General features: G+C 40.4%; 1 protein-coding gene across 2 annotated transcripts in view; it reads right to left on the bottom strand.

Moving 5' to 3' along the window:
* Nucleotides 1-1,249: 1,249 nt before the first annotated feature.
* The window catches only part of LOC121474719 (COP9 signalosome complex subunit 9-like), a 42,240-nt gene continuing 19,554 nt past the window's right edge, over nt 1,250-23,935 (bottom strand). The window contains exons 1-2 of one of the 2 annotated variants that reach the window (XM_041727800.1): nt 6,666-6,772; nt 1,250-1,574 (exon numbers count right to left, since the gene is read on the bottom strand). In XM_041727800.1, coding sequence (XP_041583734.1) covers nt 1,380-1,574; nt 6,666-6,746 — 276 coding nt within the window. In that variant the 5' untranslated portion in view covers nt 6,747-6,772 and the 3' untranslated portion in view covers nt 1,250-1,379. Of the gene's footprint in view, nt 1,575-6,665; nt 6,773-23,935 lie in introns of those variants that run through there. The other variant, XM_041727801.1, reaches the window with a different exon arrangement.

The raw sequence follows: 23,935 nt of genomic DNA on the forward strand, positions 1-23,935 counted from the left end.
TTGCTGGAGTGATAAAGGGAAAAAGAATGATTCCATTATAGCTTCTGCCAAGAGCTCTCAGGCATATCTAGCAAGGCCCTGCCAAGAAATGCTTAATAGGCTGGTAGGGAGTTCTACTTCTTGAGTCCTTGTGAAAAACTGAAAATTGCTTTTGGCCTGTCAGTTCCATTGTAAAAAGGCTTAGGCTTTAAAATTGATTATCATTTTATCCCAGAAGGCAGAACGGTGGGCCAGCAAATCATGATTTCTATATGCCCTCATCTGAACTCCTAATACTTACCAAAGGGGAAGTATTTTTCATTCGTTTCCATAAAACTCAAAGGGAAGTAGACATTTGGGCAACAGCTTGAGCAAGTTCAAGAAAGAACTTTATCTTCTGGCCTGAATTATTTGGAGTTTGGGTCCAAAAGTAAAAATTTCACAAAATAATAACTTTCTACCTTTAGGATTGAGTACACCTAACCTTAGCAAACAGAAAAAAGCAATTGTAAGATAAGATCATAGTTGTAACTGTTCATATTATTCACATTAAAAGATATTATTTTGGTCTCATGCTATTAAATGTGTCTAGGGAAAAGACCCTGTCCCAAATGAAGACATAAAACCAAAGGAAGTGAATCTCTGTACCCTCCATGGAGGTACCTTGTACTCAGCTTGCTCGGACATACCCTAATGCATATACAAAACTTAGACTACTGGAGCTTCAGGGAGAGAAGCAGACTATGTGAGATGTGGGGAGCCTTAGAAAGTCTCCTACCAGCCTAACCTCTGGTTAGAAATCCATTTATTTATCTTATTTCGTAAATTGTAGTTCTGGTTACTCACTATATATTGCAGTTATAGAGATCACAAACACTCTTGAGTGAATTCATTTGTCCAGATTTCCCTCTTCTGTAGCATCTGGCTAAGAATGGAGCCCTAAAGAAATCACATACTCTTTTCTTTTTTTATTGAAGTATCATTAACCTTCAATATTATATTAGCTTTAGGTGTGCAATATATAATTCAACTATTCTTTTTATTTTATTTTATTTTATTTTATTTTATTTTATTTTTAACCTTCAATGTTATATTAGCTTTAGGTGTGCAATATATAATTCAACTATTCTTTTTATTTTATTTTATTTTATTTTATTTTATTTTATTTTAGCATCCCTTTTTCTTTTAATTGAAGGACAAAAGTTGGTCACATTCAGAGATTAGCGGGCCTCATGCAGATTTTTAAAACCATCCTTCTCTTTCTTGGTAACCACCTCCTAATTTTAAGTAATGTCCACAAGTTCTTTAGAGCCTTCTGAAATTGTCCTCTGCGGAGCTCCACCACAGCAGTACAGTGCAGTACAGGGCAGGCATGAGCACACGTGCCCCTGGATGGCGTCTCACTGGATGTCATCATCATCAAACAGATCTTCAAAATCATTAAAAAAAAAGTCTGCGTGAACTGCCTTCTCGTTGGCTGCCAAGTCCATCAGGAGCCCGGTGCTACCTCCTGCCTCGTCCAGGTCCACGTAGAGCCCGGGGTCCTCGGGGAACATCTCGTCCGCCGCCGGCTTCATCTCGCCGCCCGCGCCCTCCTAATTCAACAATTCTATACATTACCCAATGCTCACCACGAAATGTGTAGTCACCATACAGCATTATTACAATGTTATTGGCTTTATTTCCTTTGGTTTACTTTTCATCTCTGTAACTTATCTATTTTATAACTGGAAGTTTGTACTTCTTAATCCCTTTTATTTATTGTGTCCATTCCTCACCCCTCTGACAATCACCAGTTTGTTCTCTGTATTTAAGAGCCTGTGTTTGTTCATTTGTTTTGTTTTTTAGATTCCACATATAAGTGAAATCATGGCATTTTTATTTCTCTGACTTATTTCACTTAACGTAATATCTCTAGGACCATCCATGTTGTGCAAACGGCAATATCTCATTCTTTTTATGATTAGTTATATTCTATTTTGTGTGTGTGTGTGTGTGTGTGTGTATGCCATACCTTTATCCATTCATCTATTCGTGAACACTTGAGTTACTCCTATACCTTGGCTATTGTAAATGATGCTGCATTAAACATAGGGGTGCATATAACTTCTTCAATTAGTGTTTTCCTTTACTTTGAGTAATCATCTCTTATATATCTATTGAAGAGAGAGGAGGAATAATTTTGGAAGAAGAAAGAATTGGGACCCTCAGAAGATTGCCCAATCTACCATAGCAGTAGCCATTCTCCTTCAAGATTTTTATAAGTAGCAACGGCAAGTAGGCATGCATCTTTGCCTCCTACTTAATATCCAGATTCCTTTGCTGAGATATTCAGAAGATAAAATACTTAGTGGATAACCGTTATCTTTCCTAACATTTCCCTCTTCCTTTAGTTCTTAAAACCACATTTTAAGTGTGGCACTCTTTTGGCCAGACGTTAATTTCAAATACTACACTCAGATCTAGTTATCTTTAGGGCAGAAGAGTCTGAGCAACTATACTCAAAGCAGCATCAACCTGATTTTACTAATCCCTTGTTATCAACCAGACCTATCAAGATGAGTATAGAGGAAGAAGATATGTTGTAGACATAATGTTACAAGCAGGTCATATTCTTAAAACCTATCTATTAACACAAGCATATGTAGGCACAGAGAGTCTAGAATTTTGGCTCAGATCATACAGATATTTAACGAGCAGAGTCAGGATTCAAACCCAAACCCATCTGATGGAAACCCACGTTATTTCTACATCCTCTCAATGAACCATTAAATTTCAGCCACTGTTTTAAGGGCTTTCTATCCATTAACTCATTTAATCTTCCCTGAGGCTCTGTGAAGATGATAGCAATATTATCCCTATTTACACATGAAGATAATAAGGCAGTAGCAGCAGAAATAATTTGCAACTAGTAAACAGTAAAGCTTGAGGTTGATTCCAGGTAACCTTGAAAATACAATACTGCTTCTCTTAAACTGTAGTTCAAGATTTGTCTTCTTATGCATAGATCAATGGAACAGAATAGGGAACCCAGAAATTGATCCACAGCTATATGGTCAACTAATCTTTGCAAAGCAGGAAAGGATACCCAATGCAGGGGGAAAAAATGTCTCTTCAACAATGATGTTGAGCAAACTGGACAGCAACATGCAAAAGAATGAAACTGGACCACCTTCTTACTCCAGACACAAAAATAAATTCAAAGCAGATTAAGGATCTAAATGTGAGACCTGACCTGAAACCATAAAATCTTAGATGAAAGCATATAAAAAAGTTTATATTTATAAATTAAAAGATTACATACATGCTTAATAGTATTATTACAGATGACCAAAAATTAGTACTGTCATTAAAGCTCAAGATAATCCAAGGAATTTTTTTTTTCTTATGAAATCACACAGCTTCCTTTGAGCTCATTGAAGGGATTTTTTTCCTCTGGGATATGCTTTACTGGTGGATCTTCCCCAGATCTTTCTTCCACATAATGCCTTACTTCGTCACAACATTTGGAAACTAGCATTCTTTCCGGGGTCACTTCTATCTTGAGCTGGTCAACTTCCATCCATGGATTCTAACATCCATGGAATTATTGAATCACTATATTGTTCACCTGAAACTAATATTACGGTGTGTGTTAACTAATTGGAATTTATTATTTTTTAAAAAGATTTCACTTATTTATTCATGAGAGACACACAGAGAGGTAGAGACACAGGCAGAGGGAGAAGCAGACTTGTTGCTGAGCAGGGAGCCTGATGCAGTACTCAATCCCAGGACCCTGGGATTATGACCTGAGAGTTTAGCCACTGAGCCATCCAGGTGCCCCAACTAACTGGAATTTAAATAAAAACAAACAAAAAAAGGATTTTCTCCTTACAAATGAATTTTGAATTCCTCTAAGTTTCAGTCAGTTTCAGCCATTATAAAACATCTGTCTTCCTACTGCCTTTCCCCACTCTGGTTCTTCATCTTTAGCAGATGATGTCATGAGCTTAATGAAAGCAGCACTCCATAGTCATTAAGCGGGCTCACTAGAGTCAGCAGATAGGATACAGATCCTATCTCCCAGCTGTGTGAAATTGGGCAAGCCCTATAACCTTCCAAATTCCTAGTTCTCTTGTCTGTAAAATGAGATATATTCAACACTATCTCATGTAATTATTGTGAAATTTTAAAAATGCATCCGTGTATAAATATTCTCAGCCCAGTGGCTGGCACCATTCAATAAATGGTACATATCATCATCATCATCATCATCACTGTTGTAATTATATCAATCTGTGTTACTATTATACTGGGAACACAAAACATGATGATGAGGATGCTTGCTATTTTTTATCATATATTTGTGTGCTTTTCCAAAGGAAAGTACTCAGATTTCCAATCCTGTGAAAAATGACTCATTGTTCTTTCTCAAAAACATTTGAAGCAAAGAGTGGGAATTTGGAACAATAGTATGCTTTATGTTAAAACACCATGTACCAACGAATGGCAGTTATTTCTCACAAGTGCAAACTCAGAACTTTGAATCCAATTTATTGCATTAATCCATGGGGCAGGGATGAGAGAGGAGCCTTAGCTATTAAGGAGGATCTTCTCCAACACATAAGAACAGTGACTCATCAGAGTAGCCTTGCTCACACAGATCCACCGTTATGAATCTTTGGCATAGGATCCTATAACAGGCATTGTAGATCCAAGTGCTTTTCTTCCCTTCTCCATCACTACTAGAATGTCAAATTTGTCTAAGTATCAGACAGCAATATGCTCAGGGAAGGGATGACTCTGCCTCCAGGAATGAATCATAAGCAGCCAAAGCCAATCATGGTATTTCCATTTCCCTTCATTTACATTGGTTTAAGGATGAGAGTATGACACAACAGGGGGATCAATTAATTTTAAGCAAAAATCAGCTGGGAGATAGTAAAAAGTTGTTCTTCCCTGATAAAAGAGAAAGTCATATGAGAAGAAAACCGTTTCCTTTTGCTAGTATTGTCAGATGAGGGCAGAATATTTTGAATAGTGGCAGCTATCATGTGACCATGAGAAGAAAGCGAAGAGAAATGCAGCCTAACTGACCATGAGCTCAAGCATCCTTAAGCTTCTGAGACCTTCCACTACTAAACTTCTTTTCATGTTAGATAAAAGACTCCTATTGTTAGTCAGATAATCTGTTACTTACCCATCTTCTAATTAATTCAAGCCATAATCCATTTGGTTCTAAGCTAAAACCATTTCATGGGAATTAAGAGAATTCCAAAGCTCTCTATGTAAAGGATATGAGGCAATAACCAGTACCCAATCACATCATATTGTCATATAACCCCAAATTCCCTCATACATTAGGATGAAAAAAGAGTGAAAAGAAGATGAGCTTTAGAGTGAGACAGGTATGGGTGTGTCTGGGTGGCTGAGTCAGGTAGGTGTCTGCTTTCAGCTCAAGTCATGATCCCAGGGTCCTGGGGTCCAAGCTCCACAGGGCATCAGGCTCCCTGTTCAGCAGGGAGTCCACTTCTCCCTCTGCTTCTGCCCCGCTCATTCTCTCTCTCCTACACTCTCTCAAATAAATAAATAAAACCCTTTTAAATATTATAGAATGAGATAGGTATGAACTTGAATCTTGGCTCTGCCATTTACCAGCAGTGCAAATTTAAGGAAATTATTTAACAACTCTGAGCCTCATTTTTGAAATGTGTCATACGGAAAGAACAATACTTACCTGGCAGTATTTTGTGGTAAGGGTCATATAGAAATACAGAGAAAACATTCTGTTACTTAATCTCTCCATTGAATATGCAGACCCTGGCACGTGGAGGGCGTTAATTGGATGCCTGTGTAATTTATTATTTAAACTGGGGTTCATTCAGGCAATCAGGACTTATAGTCATCTTAGGCGTCACAAGTGCACTCTCTTTCTTGCCCCCAACTCCCTCTCTGTCTCTTTGTCTATCCGTCATCAATTTAGAAATAATCTTATTTAAACCCTTCATTTTTGCCTGCAGGTATTTCCAGCCCCTCCTGCCACTTTCCTGGCCAAGAGAAACTTGGCCCTCTCTCCAGGATTTCAGTGACTTTCCACCTCGGGACCCCTCAGGTCCAGTCTCTAGTGGCCTCTGAAGCAGTTCCCACCCCACATCACATTACCGCTTATGTCAAACCTGTCACCTTCTCTAGTTTCCACAACATCAAAATCAAAATCGCCCACATATAATATTCCAGAACACAGTATATTCCACCTAAGATTTCAGGGGAGACAGGGAGAGCTTACACTTAAGTAACCTAGGCACTTCATTCTTAAAAGACTCCTGGTTTGGGTTGCTACCATGGACTTCTGCTGGCTTTGCCTAATTCTGGCCTTTCTCTTGCTGCCTACTTTCTCCATTTTGTTGCCTTCATCTCCCCTTCCCTGTCCTTCCCCTTGTATGATAGAGCCTAGCCCTAGCCCCAAATCTTTTTTTTTTTTTTAAGATTTTATTTATTCATGATAGACACAGAGGGGGCGTGGGGGCAGAGGCACAGGCAGAGGGAGAAGCAGGCTCCATGTAGGAAGGGAGCCTGACATGGGACTAGATCCCAGGTCTCCAGAATCAGGCCCTGGGCTGAAGGTGGCACTAAACCACTGAGCCACCCGGGCTGCCCTCCAAATCTTAACCATAGCTCACATGCAAGCCCTCAGCAAGACTTACCTTCTCTCCCAAGTGTGGCAGACATACTCTGTCTATAATAAACCTGTGGCCAGGGCTTAAGAAAAGCAACAGAGCCAGCATTCGTGGAAAAGCTTTACCATCTGAGGTCTGAAGGAGAGAGAATAGGGAGCAGTTACTAAAACCAGAGGGCCTATATCGGAAGGACTTCCTGACAGGAAGACCCAGCCAGCTTTAGCTTTGGTCACTTGAGATGGAAGGAGCAAGAGGAATAAATACCCTGACCTCACTGTCCTCCTCCCTATCTTCAGCCAGTGCCCTGCTTTTGCTGAATTTAACCAAAGCCAGAGAGAACAGGGGTCCTTTCTAGGGCAGTTCATCCAGGCTAGCCTCCCAGGGTGAGGAGGGTAGAAGAGAGTAGAAAGTAAATCAGTAGGGGGCATTCAAAGAAATCTGGCACAGTGGCTTACCCAGGGAGTGGGTGACAGAAATGGAACAAAGACCAGTGCCTCTGGCCTCAAGTCCCATCTTCCTTGGCCAAAAGCAGGGCAGAAATAATGGAGATGACAGGGTATCCAGGAAAAGAAAAATTTACTAATCGCAGATAGTGCTCCTTCTCCCTTCTTGTAAGCGGAGTCCGATATATAGTGAATACTCAATAAGATTTTACCAAATGAGGGAACTAAGTGAATTATGAAAGAAGTCTGACCACCTCACCTTCTGCAGGGATTTAGTGAGGCATGTTCACAGGCTCCACTGCCCTCCACACCCATGAACTTCCCTAAAACTGTCCCACCTGCTCTGAGCAGGCCAGCAGCCTTGGGCCACCAAGTCTCAGGCTACTCAGTTCTGACTCTCCAGCCAGCAGAACTAGATAAATGACCCCAGCATCTACCAAGCCCTGTTTACCCTCAGGTATACTATCACCCAAAAACCAGCCTCTGATCACCCAAAATGCAGAACAACATTAGAGGCTGCAGCCAGCCCTGGTTCTAAGTTCTTTTTTTTTTTATTTGAGATTGTATTTATTTATTCATATGAGACAGAGAGAGAGAGAGAGAGAGAGAGAGGCAGAGACACAAGCAGAGGGAGGAGCAGGCTCCATGCAGGAAGCCTGATGTGGGACTCGATCCCGGGACTCCAAGACCACGCCCTGGGCCAAAGGCAGGAGCTAAACTGCTGAGCCACCCAGAGATTCCCCCTGGTTCTAAGTTCTGTATAAATTGTGTACCCAGATCCTGGTGAGCAGGAAAAACACTAGTTCAGAAGTTAGCTGAGCTGGGTCCCATTGCCTTCTCTGTCATTATGCTGTACATTCATTTATTCATTCAACATCCTCTACTGAGAACCTCTCCTGTATCCAGCATTGTGCCATGTGCTGGGATTACGATGATTTTTAAGACCCTGTATCCATCTTCAAAGAGTTTATACTAACCAGCTGGTGGGCCCTAGACAACTCACTCAACTTTAGCCTTTCCATCTGAAAAATATGAATGAGAGCACCCACTCCTCTTCTCTTTCTTTTTAATAGCATCATTTTATTTTTTAAGTAGGTTCCACACCCAGCATGGAGCCTCACGTAGGGCTTGAACTCATGACCCGGACATCAAGACCTGAGCTGAGAACAAGAGTCAAATATTTAATGGACTGAGTCACCCAGGTGCCCCTAATAGCATCATTTTACAGATGGATTTCACAGGGTTGTTATAGAGCAAAATAAAATGACTTACAGGAAACTTCTGGAATAAAGGTAAAATTCTGTGCAAATACCCTCTACCATGCAAAAAGAATTAAAATACTTTTTTTCCTTTGAGCACTTGCTTGAATGGGAAATATCCTTTAACTTGAGCATATTATAAAAAGCAAAAAAGTTATACCTGTGTGATCATTATTCCCAGATTATAATTATCCCAGATTATCATTGTCATCCTCAAATGCTGGCAACAGAGAACTGAATCATTTTTGTTTTAAACATGTGACAACTATATTATAGAAAGCAATTTGGGAAACAAATGCATTATATATTTGTATTATAAGCTCTTTCTTTAAGGAGAGTGTTTAGTGATTCACTATATCATGCCTCCCTTTAATAAACAAGTATCTCAATCCTTTCTGTAGTTTGTTTTAGAGAAATAATTTTTAAAATTTTCAAATATTGGGAAGCCTGGGTGGCTTAGTCAGTTGAGCATCCAACTCTTGGTTTCAGCTCAGGTCATGATCTTGGGGTCAGGAGATCCAGCCTCCACGTTGGGCTTCCCACTCAGTGGGGAATCTGCTCAAGATTCTCTTTCCCTCTCCTTCTGCTGCTCCACCCACTTTCTCTCTCTCTCTCTCTCTCTCTCTCTCTCTCATAAATAAATAAATAAACAAACAAACAAATAAATAAAATCTTTAAATTTTTTTTCCAAATATAAATTTTTTTTAAAGATTTTATTTATCAATAAGAGACACAAAGAGAAGGCAGAGACATAGGCAGAGGGAGAAGCAGGCTCCATGCAGGGAGCCCAATGTGGGACTCCATCCTGGGACTCCAGGACCATGCCCTGAGCCAAAGGCAGACACTCAACCGCTGAGCCACCCAGGCATCCCCCAAGTATAAAATTATAACATTTGTTGAACAATTCAGACTCCATGGGAAATAAACAGAAAACAGCATAGTTGTTTTGTTTTCTTTTTTTCCTCCCCACTGCCCTTGCAAATCCTCTCTAATTGTTCCTTTCTGTCCTTTGGATAAAAGTTTTAGCAAATCTCATAACTTTTCTTACCCCTCTCCGGCAATAAAGAGACGTTCCTTTTTTTTTTTTTCAAGTCTTAAGTAACCCAGTTCAGTGAAATATCGAAACCCTCAACTCTCATTTATCTAATTGAAGATGTCTTTTGTCCCTCCTTTCTGCTCAGGTGGAATTAGAACTAGAACGCACAGGGGTGCTGCCTCAATTTCCTCTATCACAGGTAATCCTTTCACACATCTGCTGACTGCAGTCCAGCACCCCATATGGTACAGGTATGGGCCGGGGGTGCAGAGAAGGATAAGGGGCAGGAATGGTCCCACGTGACCAATACAGTTGTATCTGGGTGTGCAACTTTCCAAATGCATGCTCTTTCTCTCTGGGATACCATTTTGGCTTCCTTGGTGAAGCTCCAGGCCTTATCCTTGTACCTTTCTTCCTTCAGAATCCGTGATCTCCACTTCCCTTGATGCCTTTTCCAGCTGCCTGCCTACACTTCAAGGGTCATTGGCAGCCTCTCCCTGCTGTGGTTGCCTCGCTCTTGTTGGAAGGCATTTTGGGGCACAGCCCCTTTCAAGACAAAAATGTAAACCACACCCCGGTTTAATCTTCAGGGTCCTTCCCTGACCCAGAGGAAATATGCAGGTGCTCTTGACCTGCTGAAGCACTTTCTACCCTGTCAGACCCAGGTGCAGCCTCTCAACTTCAGATTATTCAGCTGTGAGTCCAGCGTCAGTCTGTGTGTCCCTCTGACCCCAACATGCCAAGTGCTACACATGGCTCCACTGAAACTATTTCACTTAGCTCCAGGTGAAGCTTCAGTCTCTCCCCTCTGTGTTTTCCTTTCTTGGAGGCAAGAAGAAGAAATGCATAACATCCTGCACCCCTTTCCAAGCCCCCTTAAACTTTAACGCTTCTCATGCTCTGAAATAGTCTGGGAGTGGGTCATGAGCTGATGGCAGCAGAATAAGGCCATCCTGAAGTAGCCTAGCCTTTGCTTTAGGGCATGAGAGCACTTGGTATCGTATTCTTTTTGGCCTTTGAAGCTTCTGCTGAAACTCCAAGATAACAGGAAAAGTTCACTTAATATCCAGTTCCCAAAGCATATTATAGTATTATTTAATAGTATTATATATATTAGTACATAATATATACTAGTATTATAGTATTAAATAATAGCTTATTTAAGCTTGAAAAATTAATATCTTCTCTCAGAGACTCTTAAATACCCCTTCTAGGGGTGGTGCTCACTCCCATCTAGTTGAGGAAGATCACTGTTTTATACATGAAAAGCAATATTAAATTTCCTTGAGGTTCTCCTTGTGGCTTCAAGCATCTTTGAATCTACCTAAATTCAGTGCCTGGAATTAAAGATCAGGAGAGACCTCTTCCCAGATATAACAAAATTTCTAACATTGGTGAGCTGTACATGGTGGTTGAATTTGACAAGGTTTACAAGCAAAAACTGACCCTTAGGCCCTCTACTGTTAGGGTCCCTTAGGTTCACAGAACTGTAAAGAATTTGTCTACGGGATTAGTTAAGACCTGAGCTTTGAGACATGGTTCCAATCACGTTTGCTTTCCTTATGACTAGGAACATCTTGGCGTTGGGATGCTCATTTAAGGCCATGAAATAAGGCCAAGGTAACTGTATCATAGAGATACAGAGAGATCTGAACCTACAACTTTAGCCTCACTGGCCTTCTGTTCATGCCAACTGGGTTCCTATTGCAAAGACTAGTGAGAAATGCAGCGGGGTCCCTGGAACGCTGTTTCTCCCTTTGTCCCAGAATGGTTCTAAAATAGTCGCAGCTCTTCTCTTGACTGGATAATCAATCCAAGAGTCCAGATTCTCCCATAAAGTGTACATCAATAAGATTCTGAGCTTTTAAAGGGTTTTAAAGGCCCAGGGAGATATATGAGAGAGATAAAATCTTCTACTAAGGAGCTTGTAACTCTTAGAGTATCGCTCCACAGGGCATGATGCTATCAAAGTGTCTTGTTATCAAGGTGTCTCTGTTAGCCTAGGTGCCAGCTCAGTAATAGAATAGAAGCAGTAGATGCAGTGTTTCCTTCTCATTGGAAAAATCAGTTCATCTCCCAGATCTTAGCAAGTCCTGGTGGAGTTGGAGATTGTATTGAAATCTCCTCTAAGAAATTCTATAGAACTCTACTCTGGATAGGATTTGAGAAGCTAAATGGTATGTATGACATGTTTTCCGTTTCCTAAAAGCCCTAAAGAGCAAAAGCAACATTAATTCTGCAATTTATGGCTCTTGTTGGAATAGTGCTCCCAATCTTCCAGGGGCTGTTAACAAAGGGAAGAGGTGTTACCTCCTTCTGAAGTGCTTAATGAGCAGCGGGTCATTGTTCCAAAGTTGCTTATCCCGGGGCCTGGCCACAGGAGAGGGCACAGGGAATCATGACAACACAAATGAGACTTCTTTAGATCAGAGATTAAGCGTGAGTGACAGACATGACAAGGATACCTATTGTCTAACCTACACAGACAAGTAATTTTGAGATGACTATTTTTCTTTGCTATTAGATAATTCTCATCATTCCTGGCTGCCCCCTTCCTAGTCCCCAAAATACACACGTACAAAAAGTTCGTGGCTCTTTACAAGTGAATATCAACTTTCATGTCCTGTATACTCTAGATTCTTCTCTACTACTAAGAAGATCATAGATCTAAAAGTGGAAACAAATCTGACTTTCTGAAATATTATTTTCAACCTGAGTCCTGTCAAATACAAAGTGTCAGTGTAACAGCAGGACTTTGAAACATCCACATGCTTTTCTCTTTTGCTCTGACTAGTCATGAGTTTCTCTTTAACAAGCTAAAAGCATCCCTCTGGGTACCTGTTGTGGGATGGATGGTAATTATGAATGAAAGGAATAACAGTCAGCTTCTGACATGTAAACTAGTATTTTGCAGTAAGAAACTGTCAAGATGAAAGAGATTTTCTACATTTCTTTGGCTCCACTTAACATGTTAAAAACTAGATTGGGCAAACCAAATCATAGAGCTTTTTCTCCGTTGCCTATAAAACCATACCAAGAAACTGGTAGAAAAAGAATGGTGGTAGAAAAAGAATGTGATCGAGAAGTAGAGTAAACCTTTTTCTGGTGGTCTAGGGGATCATGAGAAAGAAAAGAGGGTCAGAGGAAGGGAAAGGTGGACAGTGAGAAGCTCATGCTCCAAGGTGGTCATCTTACCAATGTGGGATTCTGGGAGAGCTACATTGAGTGACTTCATCTCAACATGAGGTCCCCCAGCATGTTGAGGAAATTCGGTAGCTGGGGTCCATGGGAGAAATGGAGAGGTCAGAGGGAAGAACCTAATGCATACTCCAAAGCCAACCTTGGTAACATGGACACATTGTTGAGAGCCAGCAGCCTACCTTGTGACCTGTTGTGGCAATGGGAGAGATGATCCCACAGTAGAAGTATTCAGGATTCAGCCTGGCCAGGAACTAGATGGAAGGAGACTTCAAAAGGTCTACAGCCAAAGAGAGCTGAAATGGGCCCAAGCCAACAAGAAGGGTAATTGGGCGTTTCTGCACCGGAAAAGACAGACAACTTTAGCAGCTACTGAAGTTTTTAGCCAAAACTTGGATGAACTGACCAGTGCACAATCAAGAACCAAGACAAGGTCATAGGGATCCCTCTCCCTACCATACTATAAGAATACAATAAGTTATACTCCTTCCCCATGTATTCTCAGATAAAAGGCCCTAGGAACTCTTAGATAAAAGAGCAGTAAGGAATAAAACTGTGGGAAATCTGAGAATTACCTAATGAGGTGGCTTAAATTACTGGATCAGAATTCACTTTAAACCAGATTAAATCACATTTGTTTGGTTTTGTTTTATCTTTCCCACCACCTGCCAGGCCACAAGACCAAATCATTATAGACAAAATAAAGAAACTAAATCTCCTTTAAGTTTCCGTGTCATTTGTAATTTTGCAATCCTGTTTCAAAAACACTAAGATCAAATAATGTTAAGTTCACATCATATTGCATTTGACCGCATAACAATAATCATTCACTACTCAGAACTTTGTTGTAGATAAAGTCTTCTATTTATGAGAGGCTTTTGTGCAACATCTAATATTTTGATCTAATATGTGTATTAAGTGTGATTACATTATTTTGTCAGAATTTCCCTGCCCTCCCTCTTTTGCCACAGTTTACTGTAGGCGGTGCACTCCTCCCTACCTCTTTGACACTGGCCTTGGCCCTGTGACTTGCTTTAGACAATGGAATGTGGACAGAAAAGAGTGCCTGTCAGTTTTGAGCCAAGGAATTACAGTAATCACCTGTTTTCACTTTCCTCTCTTGCACTTCTGCCATCTGCCTTAAGAAAAGCCCTGAGTAGCCCGGTCCCATAGAAACACATGGAACATGTCTGAATTCAACTCAACTCTGAAAGAGAGCCACCCAGACTGCCTGAAGGCCATAAATATGAAATAAGTGACCTCGGGGTTACATTTTATACATCAGTATTGCAGGAGAAAACTAATGATGCGTTAAGAAATTAGCATTTATTTTTTTATTTTTAAAGATTTTTTTATTTGAGAGAGAGAGAACACAAGCAGGGGGGAGGGGCAGAGGGAGAGGGAAAAGCAAACTCCCCACTAAACAGTGAATCTCAACAGAGGGACCCAGGACCTTGGGATCATGACCTCAGCCAAAGACAGACACTTAACCAACTGAATCACCCAGGCGCCCCTTAGCATCCTTTTAAATACTAAGTGATGAATGTTATCCTAAACATTTACACACTATTCATACAACTGATAAACCAAATGACAGATGTAACAAGTTAAAATTTTCCAGATATTCAAACATTGATTATAAACTTATTTAATTATATTCTCTAAATAATTACTTAAAATCACAAATTTAATGTATCAAATTCTTATAAATGTTTCAAACAACTTAGAAATAAAACAGATGCACAGTATAATATTGACTACCAGCACTGCAGGATTTGCTTCTCAATTGGATTTGGAATCTGATCACACAGTCTAATGATTCTACCCCAAACCACTGGTTATCAAATTAAACCTCTACTATATAAATCTTCCTCAACTTATGATGTGGTTACATCTCAAAAATAGCATAAGTCAAAAATGCATTTAATACACCTAACTTAGTAAATACCATAGCTTAGCCTTGCCTACTTTAAACATACTCAGGGGCAGCCCTGGTGGCCCAGTGGTTTAGTGCCGCCTTCATCCCAGGGTGTGATCCTGAAGACCCGGGATCCAGTCCCACGTCAGGCTGCCTGCACGGAGTCTGCTTCTCCCTCTGCCTGCCTGTCTCTCTCTCTCTCTCTCTCTCTCTCTGTCATGAATAAATAAATAAAATCTTTTTAAAAAATAAAATAAATAAACATGCTCAGAATCTGACTCTTGGTTTCAGCTCAGGTTGTGATTTCAAGGTCGTGATCTTGGGGACATGAGATTGAGCCCTGTATCGGGTTCCACACTCAGGGTGGAGTCTGCTTCAGATTCTCTCTCTTTTGCTCCTCCCACTGGTGGTCCCTCCATCTTTCTCTCAAATAAATAAATAAACCTTTTGAAAAAAAAAGTGTACTCATGTTAGGAGTTAGTTAGACAGGTAGTCAGGGCCAGGGTCCCTAACAAGAAAATATGGAGTCAGAACAGCTCATATAAAACACCAACATCCTGTTTTGCAGCTTAGACAGGACCACAATAGCATTCTGTTTTGCAGCATCTGCAGAAATGACTTCTGTAGAACATCCTAAAATAAGATAGCTAACCACAGGGCATTTGTCCTTATCACCGACAAGGGGCAATTAAGACATAAGACACCAGGTGTCAGCCAAAAAGACCATCAGCACGTAGACATTAATCTAATAGGCAGACAGATACCTGATCAAAGCCCTGATTGGCATGACTCAGCACACCCTGGTTGCTTAAGATAGTTCTACAAAGGAGCTCATAAAAACCCCTAAACTGAGAAACTCCACCAGCAACCCTCTCGGTCCCCTCCCTCTCAGGGAGCTTTGTACTATTGCTCAATAAACTTTAACCTTTGCTTTGCCGCCCACCACTCTTAATGTCTGCTCTATGTCTTCATTCTTCCAAAAGTGTGACCAAGAACCGCAGGCACTAAAGCCAGAGAAATCCTGTAATACTCAGAACAATTACATTAGCCTACAGTTGGGCAAAATCATCCAACACAAAGCCTATTTTATAATAAAGTATTGAATATCTCACGTACCATATTGACTACTGTGCTGAAAGTGAAAAACAGAATAGCTCTATGTGTACGGAATGGTTCTAAGTGTATCAGTTCTTTGCCTTTGTGATTGGGTGGCTACTGGGAGCTCCTGCTGCCCAGTATCACCAGAGAGTATCATATGGCATTGCTGGCTAAGGAAAAGGTCAAAATTCAAAATTTGAAATACAGTTTTTACTGAAAGCATATCACTGTTACACCATCATAAAGGCAAACAAATCATAAGTCTAACCATCATAAGTCAAGGACGATCTACAGTTAAAACTCACTTTTACTTTCAGTTAAATGCTCTATCTATAGATTTTAAGTTTTTGATTCATAGTTTCTCTCTACAAAATGATACATTCTTTCATGTTTTCTATGCTAGCAGTATCTGTAACCAATAGTCTTATCACTATGGTATAATAGTGTGGCCTAAAGGTGTAATTGGAGACTTCTGTTTCATGAGTATCTCCTTGTAATTAGCAGAATATCTAGATTGGGGTTTTGCAAACTTTATGTTAGATCATTTAGGAAATATTGTTAAAATACAGACTTTGGTGTAGTAGGTCTGCAGTAGGACCTGAGGTTCTGCATTTCTAATTGGCTTGCAAGTGATGCTGATGCTCTTGGTCCTAGAACCATACTTTGCATTGCAAGGATGTAGAGTTTTCTTCTCCTGGGTGATCAAGGATTAAGCCTACATAGTTAATTCTCTTCTTTGGGATAATTTGGCTTCTTTATTTTCTTGGAATATGTTATCTTCCTGCATGCCTATTATATGTGCTGAATAAATGTCAAATCTCTATTCTTCTGGTCACTCCATGTAGCTGCTGGTTTGGGCCAGTTTTTCTCTTTCTAGGAATATCTACCTCCTCTGATGTTCCCTCCATACATTCTTTCTTTGTATGTGAAAATTAATCATGGGAAACCTCACTAAAATAGAAGCAAGAGCAAAAAATAATAAAATAAAATAAAAATAGAATCAGGAGCTTAAGCAGCAGAGTTTTCATGCTCTACCACCAGTAGTTAATTGCAACCAGCAGGAAGAGATGTACCTTACAAGCCAATGCTACTTTATATCCCAGCAGGAGGAAAAAAGGCTTTCCCCTTTAGCCCAAGAGCCCATCCAATGAGAGAGTCACAACTCAGCCAATGAAAAGCCACTATACTTCAAACTCCCAGTTTACTCATATGGACTTTAGGTTTATAAGAGCCCTTCAACTTCCCTGTGTCTTCTGTAAAAGTATACTGCTTTGTTTGGCAGACTTACCTATAGTTCTTGCCATAGCTTGCTTGTCCCAGACTGCAATTCTCTGCTTTTCCCAAATAAACCTATTTTTCTTGTAACTGGCAGTTTTATTTTTTAGGTTAACATCGACATTAAAAAAAAGGAAACATATTTTATAAAGAGACTATCAAGAAGTCTGCTTGTGAAAAATTGTGAAAGACTTTGACATAGGCAAAAAATAAAAATTATTGTCTGTCCTGTCTACCACATTTCTCCAAGTTTCATTGTCTTTGAAATTGATGGAGTTCAGGACACACTTCCCCAAAATACGGCATCTTGACATGTGGAATATTTTAAGCTGAAGGAATTTGAGAAATGGCATGTGTAGGAAGGACTTTCTGACCTTCTGAAGCAAGTCATAAAATCTTCATGTAAGAGGTTGCCCCTCCCCCCATGCGCTGAGGAAAAGAACATCCTTGATCTCAGAGACTCCAAGAGGAATCTGAACAAACAGGTCTTCCTGTTTACCACTGCTGACTATACTAAACTCATACTCTTTTTTTGTCCTCACATTTTTCTACCACTCTCCACTCTTCATCAAACCTAGCATTAAAACCCTAAGGTATAACCATTTCCTCAGGCCTTCATTTCCTTACGAAGGTTCTCTTGTCACATAGAATTTATAGTAAACAAACTCTTGTGAATGTCTTTTGTTACAGAGATCCCAGCCAAAACTTAGAATGATAGAAAAATAATATATTTATTCCTCAACTACAAACTATTTTGCAACTCTGGCAATTGCAGTGAACTAGTAATAGTACAAATAATTTTGTCCATGCAAATGCAAGTTAATAGTTGAAGGCAATTTACTAATGCCTCTAGATAGGCCCATTTTGCATCTATCTGTAAATTCATTTCAGCTTTTCTTATTACTTGTAATATGTAGTTCTTTGTGTTGTCCCTTGACCAAGTGGTAACATAGGGCTGGTTCTCTCGTTAATTAATGAGTTAAATAAACTCTTTTGCATAGGCATATGTATATCTATGTGAGAAAATCATATAGATAGAATGCCCTCTTTTAAAAAGTATCTTCTAGCGGGCAGCCCCGGTGGCCCAGTGGTTTAGCTCCACCTTCGGCCCAGGGCATGACCCTGGAGATCTGGGATCAAGTCCCACGTCAGGCTCCCTGCATGGAACCTGCTTCTCCCTCTGCCTGTGTCTCTGCCTCTTTCTCTCTCTGTCTTTCATGAATAAATAAATAAAATCTATAAAAAATAAAATGTATCTTTTAGCAAGACATAGAGATTGAAAAGAAAAAACTACCTCCTGTCTTTACCAATTAGTTTCAATAAAAAGTAAAAATTGAACAAGTCTATTCAGCTTCACCATCTTTTATTCACCTTTTTTTTGACACTTACTTTAAACCTTTTGAGTATTATGATTAACTTGATAAAAATCATCATTTCATTTTTAGTTTTTCAACATTTAGTCAGTGGGCCATCTTTAATTTTGCTCTGCTGCCCTTTCAGCACTGGTGCTAATGTGTTTTTAAAGAATCCTTGTTTTCTGGCAATAGAAGGATATCTTCTGACGCATTTTCTTTTTCCTGTCACTAATCTTGGAAACTGCTGCAGTCCAAGGAATCCAGGCTCCTTCTAGTGGAGAAAGTATCAAAGACCCAAGTCTGAGCATTTGTTGACAGAGGAAGAGTCGGTGAGTGACCAAACACTACTGCAGCTGGGGCGTTTGACAAGACACAGAGCTGGAAAATACACAGCTTTTTAAAATCTTGAGTTCATACTGATTTGCCCAAGTCTATTAAGTTACTACATCCTACTTTTCTTATCTGCTCTGAGTCTTTCTACCATGTTTCTGCAAAGGAAAGGATGCTAAGGGCAGCCCGGGTGGCTCAGCAGTTTAGTGCCACCTTCAGCCCAGGGCCTGATCCTGAAGACTCGGGATCGAATGCTACGTCGGGTTCCCTGCATGGGGCCTGCTTTTCCCTCTGCATGTGTCTCTGCCTCTCTCTCTCTCTCTCTCTCTCTCTCTCTGTCTCTCATGAATAAATAAATAAAATAAAATCTTTAAACAACAGCAAAAAAGGAAAGGATGCTAAACCCATAGAAAAATACAGAAACCAAGGTTTCCAGATGCAAAGAGGCAGGCTTTGGGGGATGGCTGCAAAACAAAGGTTTGTATTTTAATTGTCGTTCATTTTCTTGCTCTAATCTTGTATGGAGAGTTACTTACATATACCAGAGAAGGGAAAAGGGTTTGGGAAAATTGCTTTAGAGACAGAATAAGGACAACATAGGAGCCATGAGCAAGAACTCAAATATTCTGTCTCAAACCATCTTCATTCCTCTGGGTTCAAACTGGGTCCACAAACTAGATGAAGTATGATATTCATTTTAGCCTCCTCCTTGGCAATGAGAGAGAAGTCCTCTTTCTTCAAGGACACTGTAACTGTGGCTTACAAACTCCTAGAGATTTCTCTAAAGTAGGAAATACAATTTTTTTACACCAATGTGGGTGGGAGAGGAGAAAGAGGGCTTCAGTTTGCCCATGAAAATCAGGTATTATTGATTCTAAAGAGTTTTCCTCTCACCAGCTAATTCCCCACTGAGTTTCCTCCCAGTAAGTGCAGGTTTCATCAGAACAAATTGCATTCTACCCCACCCAGAGGGCAAGGAACCATGACTAATGTGAGTCTGTGGGATCTAAGCAGCAAATACAGCCACATCTGAGTTAGAGGGCTCAGCATCCTCTCAGTTCTCTTGGAAGGCAGCCAGAGGGTGGAGAGAGGCTCCGGCTCCGGTATCACGGATTGGTTTTGCCTTAGCACAGAGCTCACATAACCTGAGCTGACCTTTCTCTAAAAATCTAGATTGTTCCTTGAACAAAAACAGCCAAATCAAACAGTTAAGTGCTCACTCTCTCTCTTACACAGAGATGCTCACACATAAAAACACACGAATGCACATGCAAAATAGGTAAATGTTGTTGCATTACAATAAGATTCTTCCTAAGACTATATCACAGATTACCAGGTAAAGAATAAACTCAAATGAGTTTTACAAACTTTGCAGGAATACGATAGGGTCTAAAACTGATATTATATTTCACTCTTGAAAATGGCTTCTTCCTTGCTTGTCTGAAGCATATAGCAGTTAATGCCAAGCGAGTATGAAGCAACAAAGTGCTAGGTTCATACTTGATCACTGACAAGTTAATACTGCCCCCAAGGAAGAGGAGTTATCCTCCAATAATCACAAATGAACCTAATTTGGGAACATATTTAAATTACTGTCTCTTTATAAGGACAAAATTTTGAGGCAGTTAGCCTTACAAATGCAGGAGGATGAATAAATCTATACAAGATTTTTCATAATGAGGGTGAGGTTAACAGGATACCTCACTGCCCTACTTTTTGAAAAGATACTGAAATTTGAACAGGTAAATTCACAAACTCCACTTCTCCAATTTCACCACATTCCAGTATTGGACAAAGTTCATGGGCATAATCTAGTTACATTTGTATGTCTACTATGTGGCAGACCCTATGTTAGGAGTAGAGATACAAAGGCAAGGAGGGGGGTGGTCCCTGGGTGGTTCAGTGGGTTGGGTGGCTTGGATCTCAGGATTGTGGGATCCAGCTCGAAATCAGCCTCCTTCCTCAGCATGGAGCCTGCTTGGGATATCCCTTTCCCTCTGCTCCCCTGCTCATGCTCTCTCTTTCTCTCTCTCTCTCTCTTTCTCTTTCTTTCTCTCTCTCTCTCTTTCTCTTTCTTTCTCTCTCTCTCTCTCTCAAGTAAAATGAAATTTTTTTTAATTTTTTTTAAATTTTTATTTATTTCTGATAGTAACACAGAGAGAGAGAGAGAGAAAGAGAGGCAGAGGCACAGGCAGAGGGAGAAGCAGGCTCCATGCACCGGGAGCCCGATGTGGGATTCCATCCCAGGTCTCCAGGATCGCGCCCTAGGCCAAAGGCAGGCGCCAAACCGCTGCACCACCCAGGGATCCCTAAGATGAAATTTTTAAAAAGATAAGGAGGGGAAAAAAAATCCCTGCCACCAAGATCTCTCTTGGTCCTGGTTTTACGAACTGTTCTCTGGCTCTTGCATTGTGGAGAAGCAGCATCAGTAGTGAAGGCAGCTAGAAAAGGAACAGTCCTTTTGCCTAAATAGACCTCCGTGAGGAATTAGCTGGTAAGCAAAAGAGGTTTCTGAGCAGCCAAAATTGATTTCACACATTCCAAATACTGAAAGTCATGGGTTGAATCCCTAGATGTGGCTCCTCCTATCTATTCTTCCTTTACACACAAGTCTAGCAATGATAGTGATGAGAGAGCAGAAGGCAAGCTGAGGACAAAGCACAAGATGATACCCCACAACCCCTCCGCCCCCACTCCAAGATGGGATATGTGTGACATTCCTCAGGCATTCCTGGCTGCCCTAAAACTAAGGGAAGGGAAAAACAAATGGTTAACTAATAGAGATCACAGTCCCACAAAACCTAAGTCTCCATCAGTTTACCAACGTCTTGGTGACTTACAAGAAAAAAGCATTCTTATCAATAGCCTAACTTTCAGAGACTCTTACCTCAATTTCCTGGCGCTCTAACATCATCTTCCCTTCACGAGTGATTGTGGGAAATAGAAGCATAAGAAAATGTAAACAAAGTTAGGTTTCTTTGCAACCTACAGCCCATTGACAAGGACTTGTAACAGAAAGAGTAGAACATTCCTTCAGAAAGCTCCTAATTGTCTTAATGTTATTGCCTTACTAGAAGAAAAACAACCTTAAATGGGCCAGGCCTCCAGTATCCTGTAAATCTTCTTTTCTTTAGCACATGAAAGTCTTTTTGAACACCTCCCTTTTTTTCCATCACCTCGCCCAAACCTCAAGTATATAATCAGCCACTCCTCACAACCCTGGTGCAGCAGCTCTTTCTGCACACAGTTCTGTCTCCAGGTTGTAATAAAATCACCTTTTTGCACCAAAGACATCTCAGGAATTCTTTCTTGGCTGTCTGCTCCGGACCTCACCAACATTCCAAACTACATCATTGGTATAGGAAAATACTGGCTCCTTCACAGAATAAATTGAGAACTTTCACAGATACTACTAGGAGACTCTGTAGAGGGAAGGTAGAGTGAAACTGAGCAGTCCTGGTTTACCCTCAACTGATTCTAGTGGCCATTATAACTTTGCTTTCAAAGTGTATTTGACGGGGCAGCCCCGGTGGCGCAGTGGTTTGGCGCTGCCTGCAGCCTGGGGTGTGATCCTGGAGACCCAGGATCGAGTCCCATGTCGGGCTCCCTGCATGGAGCCTGCTTCTCCCTCTGCCTGTGTCTCAGTCTCTCTCTCTCTCTCTGAATAAAATAAATAAATCTTAAAAATAAACCTCGCCTTTAAAAAAAAAAAAAAAGTGTATTTGACCAACAACTCACAACTGATTAAAGGTCAAATAGTGCTACAGCTTTTTAAATTTGAAGGTTACCGGGCCATCTGGGTGGCTCAGCCGTTGGGAGTCTGCCTTCCACTCAGGGCATGACCCCCAGGTCCCAGGATGAAGTCCTGCATCCAGCTCCCTGCAAGGAGCCTGCTTCTCCCTCCGGTTGTGTCTTGCCTCTCTCTGTGTTTCTCATAGCTAAATGAATAAAATCTTAAAAAAAAAAGTTGACGTTTACCCTTGAAGGACTTGATATTATGATTTTATAGCCTTTAGAGAAATTAACCCTAAAGATGTTATGGTTTTATTGCCCTATAGAATGTGAACCAGTTTTGTGTCTCCATTAGTAATGCCTTCTTTTTGCTAATCGTGCAGACATTTGTGTATGTATGTATGTGTGAAAGCATTAATGGAAATCAGCTCTTTTATCTATTTGTCTAATTCTGGTTCCTTCACTACAAAATTTAATTAAAATTAGACACATTCTGATAAACAGCTGTTTAAGAACTTTGCTTTTAAAGCTCTGTATTGTACCACACATTATCTGACATATTTACCTGCTCTTCCTGGACTGATAGAGGGATGTCTGGGTAGTTCAGGCAGTTAAGCATCTGACTCTTGCTTTTGGCTGAAGTCATGATCTCAGGGTCCTGGGATTGAGCCAGAATTGGGCTTTGCACTCATTTGGGAGTCTGCTTGAGATTCTCTCTCTCCATCTCATTTGCCTCTCCCTCCCTGCACCTGCACTCTCTCTCTCTCTCTCTCTCAAATAAATAAATCTTTTTTAAAAAAAATTGACAGAGGTTCATAGGTACTTAACCTATGTCATTTTCTTCTTAGCTCCCACCCTGACTATGAAGAAGGGAACCATCTTAACATTCACTTCAGAGTATTGCTTTCTTGATAGTGTTGATGCCTTTGTGGTTGTGCTATTTCTGTTTCTTACTCATTTTCCTAGAATTAGTGGCAAAACTTAAAATAAGAGGAGCTTATATTGAGGAGTTATGAGAATATTTTTCCTTTTTTATTTCTGTTCTAAGATCTCTCATCCCTTTTATTTAAGCATTGTTAGCAATTTGGTTTATAATTTGGTTTCCAGACAGATTTCCTATGTATTTTCAATATATTCCGCTATCTTACCATGTCAAGAGGTTCTTTTTGAACCACTTCTTCACAATAATGAAAGATTTCCTTTTTCATGATTTTAATTATTTATTCATGAGAGATATACAGAGAGTGGCAGAGACATAGGCAGAGGAAGAAGCAGGGTCCTTGCAGGGAGCCCGATGTGGGACTTGATTCCACAATTCCAGGATCACGCCCTGAGCCAAAGGCAGGCACTCAACCACTGAACCACCCAGGCATCCCAATAATGAAAGATTTTCCCAACAAATTTTGAATGTTGGTACAGCATTGTAATACTTGAAGACTGAATTCATCCTTTGTGGGTATTTAGAAAATCATTGTATTTCTTCCAGTTGTTGTGCCTATTGCTGGAAATGCTTGTGGAGTATGGGGAAAAATAGATGGAAGTGGAGGGGAAGAGAACAGAAAATAAGTTTAGAGAAGCTGGAAAGTGCTACCTAGAAGTCTGGTCTGCAAGATCCCAGTGAGAAGGGAGTTGGGGGACAGAATTCCCACTGAC

Source organism: Vulpes lagopus, chromosome 13 (assembly GCF_018345385.1).
Source record: "Vulpes lagopus strain Blue_001 chromosome 13, ASM1834538v1, whole genome shotgun sequence".
Classification (NCBI taxonomy): domain Eukaryota; kingdom Metazoa; phylum Chordata; class Mammalia; order Carnivora; family Canidae; genus Vulpes; species Vulpes lagopus.